General features: G+C 61.3%; 2 protein-coding genes across 2 annotated transcripts; one reads left to right on the top strand and one right to left on the bottom strand.

The window, feature by feature from the left end:
• Positions 1-448: 448 nt before the first annotated feature.
• On the top strand, positions 449-1701 carry LOC125509586 (probable carboxylesterase 12). The gene has a single exon (XM_048674581.1). The coding sequence runs from the start codon at positions 606-608 to the stop codon at positions 1578-1580; it is 975 nt and encodes a 324-aa protein (XP_048530538.1). The 5' UTR covers positions 449-605; the 3' UTR covers positions 1581-1701.
• Positions 1632-2946, bottom strand: LOC125509587 (tuliposide A-converting enzyme 1, chloroplastic-like). Its single transcript, XM_048674582.1, has one exon. It carries the CDS (start codon positions 2702-2704, stop codon positions 1751-1753), a length of 954 nt encoding a protein of 317 aa, XP_048530539.1. The 5' UTR covers positions 2705-2946; the 3' UTR covers positions 1632-1750.
• Positions 2947-3799: the final 853 nt, after the last annotated feature.

Below are 3799 nucleotides of genomic sequence, written 5' to 3'. Positions count from 1 at the left end.
GCTAGAACTATCTTTTTATCGGAAAAAATGGCCGGCGGCGTCGGCGACGAAGCAGGCGGGCGAGGGTGTGCTGTTTGATGTGAAGAGGCCAATCCAGTGTATCACCGACCAGCGGGTCTGATGAGGAAACAGGGCGAGCACGCACGCGTCCGTCTTATGTCCGTGCCGACGCAAATCAGGCTCAAGAATGGACCGAAAATGGGTCTGCAGGCGGACGAAAGCGGACATACGTCTGTTTGAATCGGCGCGTTGGGCCGATTTTTCTGTCTGCGCTGTACCAAACGAACGGGCACGGACGAAATGAGTTGCCCCATTGAAGTTGCTCTTATAGACCTTTATTGCACTTGCTCTGACGTGAATCTAAAAAATTAAAATCTACCTGGATGTAGCATTCCTCGGTGGACCATGGTTGCTCCCACGTCAGCACTTACGTAAGCCTGTAGTTTTTTAAGCAGGCAATCGGTAAACGCGGCGACGGGTGGTGCAGTGCTGTGCGTGTGTTCGTCGTCGCCCCGCTTGCCGCTTTGCTCTTGCAGATTCGGATCACGGCCTTCAGCGCCGCGACGCCGAGCCAAAGCTCACTGCCGCCTGCCGCAAGCCCAGCCATGGACGACCCCGGCTCCGAGGTCGAGCACGAGATACCCGGCGTCGTGCGTGTGCACAAGGGCGGCCGCGTCGTGCGCTTGAACGGCACCGAGACCGTGCCTTCCTCACCGTCCGGTGACCCAGCCAGCGGCGTCGCCTCCAAGGACGCCGTCCTCGACCCGGCGGCAAACATCTCTGCTCGCATCTACCTCCCCGCCGCCGCCTCCTTGGCGGAGCCCGGGAAGAAGCTCCCTGTGGTCGTGTTCTTCCACGGCGGCGCGTTCATGATCTACACCGCTGCCTCCCCGCTCTACCACAAGTACGCCGCCTCCCTCGCCGCCGCGGCCCCCGCCGTCGTCGTCTCCGTCAACTACCGCCTCGCCCCGGAGCACCCAGTTCCGGCCGCCTACGAGGACGCCTTCACGGCCCTCAAGGCCGTCGTCTCCTCGTGCCGGCCGGGCGGCGCCGAGCCCTGGCTCGCGGCGCACGGCGACGCGTCCCGCGTCGTCCTCGCCGGCGACAGCGCCGGGGCCAACATGGCGCACCGCACGGCGGTCCGGCTGCGGAAGGAACGCATCGAGGGGTACGGCGACAAGGTCAGCGGCATCGCGCTCCTGCACTCGTACTTCTGGGGAAAAGAGCCGGTCGGCGGGGAGCTCACGGACGCCGCCATCCGCGGCGGCATTGACCAGGTATGGCATGTCGCCTGCGGCGGTAAGCTCGGCCTCGACCACCCGTACATCAACCCCGGGGCGTCGCCGGAGGAGTTGAGCCAGCTCGGGTGCGACCGTGTGCTGGTCGCCACGGCGGAACACTGCTGGTTCGTGGAGAGGTCGCGCGCCTACGCGGCGGGCGTCAAGGCGTGCGGGTGGGGCGGCGAGCTCGAGTTCTACGAGACCAAGGGCGACGGGCATGTCTACTTCTTGCTCAAGCCCGACTGCGACAACGCCGCCAAGGAGCTCGCCGTCGTGGCCGACTTCGTCAGGCGCTGTTGAGTCTGTTTTCTCTAGTTCGCCGGCGAATGATTCAGTAACAGAGGCTGGGGATCAAAAAATCTTGCCCTTTATTTTCATGGTTCTGAATTCACAAAATAAGTGTGTTTCTGAGTTCTGATTACACTTGCAATCCGAAGGGGAACTCACTGAGCACGCGAGTGCCCTCTGAATCAATCGCCGGCGAGGAAGGCGACCACCCGGTTCATCAGTTGCATAGCCGGATCACACTCCGGCTTGCTGAGGAAGAACACGTGCTCTCCTCCCTTGGACTCCAGCCACTCCACCGTGCCGGGCCACCCGCTGGCCTTCACGGCCTGGTAGTACGCCGCGGCCCTCGGCAGCGCGAAGTCTCCGTCGGCCGAGCAGACAAGCAGCCTCCGGCATGCCAGCTTCTGCAGGCTCGGCGCTCCACGAGCCAACGGGTTCAACCTCGGGTCGTCCATCCCGTCTGCGCTTTCCGGGCATATTATGGGCCAAAGCTTCTCCGTGATCGCTCTCATGTCCATGGCCTCGCCGTCCATTGGCTCCTTACCCCCAAACATAGGATGGAATATGATCGCCCCCTCAATCCGTGCTCCTGGGGGCAAACCATCCCGGGTGCCGGCCATGATTGCTATGTTGTGGACGATGTTCGCGCCTCCGCTGTCGCCGGCCAAGAAGATTCTGCCGGCGTCGCCGTGCTCCGAAAGCCAGGGGTCATCCCTCGACGCGGCCCAGCTGAGCGCCGCCCAGGAATCGTCGTAGGCCGCGGGAACCGGGTGCTCTGGCGCGAGGCGGTAGTTGACCGACACGGCCAGGACGCCGGCCTTGGAGGCGACGGAGTTGAGGTACCTGTGGTACGTCGGAGAGGCGGCCGAGTCGAGGACCAGGCCGCCGCCGTGGAAGTATACGAGGATCGGGAGCTTCTTGCGCTGGGAACCGGAGCCGGCGGCGACGAGGTCGGGGACGTAGAGGCGGGCGAAGACGCCGGTGGCGGCGTCGATGACGACGTCCTTGGAGGTGACGCCGGTGGCAGCATCGAAGCCTGGCGGGGTGGTTTCTGTGCCGAAGAGACGCTCCACTCGGCCGTCCTCGTAGACGCGGAGGAGCGGCGAGTCGAATCGCAGTTTGGTGGCTGGATCCATTGCTGGCGCAGGTAAACACTCTGGCGATAGACTGGGGGAGACTCAGGCGCCCGAACAGGCGAACTGATAAGGTAAAGGCCAGCACTAGGCGCCCGAACAGGCGAACTGATAAGGTAAAGGCCAGCACTAGGCGCCCGGCCGGCCGACCAAAATATTCGGCCGGTCGTGCCTTGGCCGTATGATGAAACGACTCCCAACTGTTCAGATCTGGTGCCTTCTCTTCATCCCCAACTTCCCCTTGCCATCTCCTCAACACGGGGCCACCGGAATTACAACCCTCCCACTGGACGGCTCCAGCACACGGTCATCGTGGTTGCCGGCATCCCAACGTCATGGCTTCAACGCGAGGGGAAGAGCGGTGGCGTTCTTGGGACCCGAGCGGTGACGACCTATCATGCACTACTCTTGCTCGCTGTCGGCGGCGTACTTCGACGTGCTGGATTCGTGGTCGTGGCGGTGGGGTGTGGCCTTGGCGGAGCCGTAAATGTCCTCCTCGTCATCACTCTTGTTAAACATCTCGTTTGCCGCCTCGTCCATCTCCTTCACTAGTAGAAAACATGGCTTTGGTCTCGGTTCAGTCACGAACCGGGACCCATGGAGGCAGGGCCTCGTTGGTCTCGGTTCGTCTGGACCCATTTGTTCCGGTCCAGACACAAACCGGGACCAATAGGCCTCGCTCTTAGCCCACATCCATTGGTCCCGGTTCATGGCTGGAACCGGGACTGGGGGAGTCCTGGATTAGGGGGTCTCCGGACAACCGGACTATATCCTTTGACCGGACTGTTGGACTATGAAGATACGAGATTGAAGACTTCGTCCCGTGTTCGGATGGGACTCTACTTGGCGTGGAAGGCAAGTTAGGCAATACGGATATGTATATCTCCTCCTTTGTAACCGACCTTGTGTAACCCTAGCCTCCTCTGGTGTCTATATAAACCGGAGAGTTTTAGTCCGTAGGACAACATACAATCATACCATAGGCTAGCTTCTAGGGTTTAGCCTCTCCGATCTCGTGGTAGATCAACTCTTGTACTACTCATATTATCAAGAATAATCAAGCAGGACGTAGGGTTTTACCTTCATCAAAAGGGCCCG

Source organism: Triticum urartu, chromosome 5 (genome assembly GCF_003073215.2).
Source record: "Triticum urartu cultivar G1812 chromosome 5, Tu2.1, whole genome shotgun sequence".
Lineage (NCBI taxonomy): Eukaryota > Viridiplantae > Streptophyta > Magnoliopsida > Poales > Poaceae > Triticum > Triticum urartu.
The sequence above is the reverse complement of the archived record's forward strand: the minus strand, read 5'-3'. Positions and strand labels throughout refer to the sequence as shown.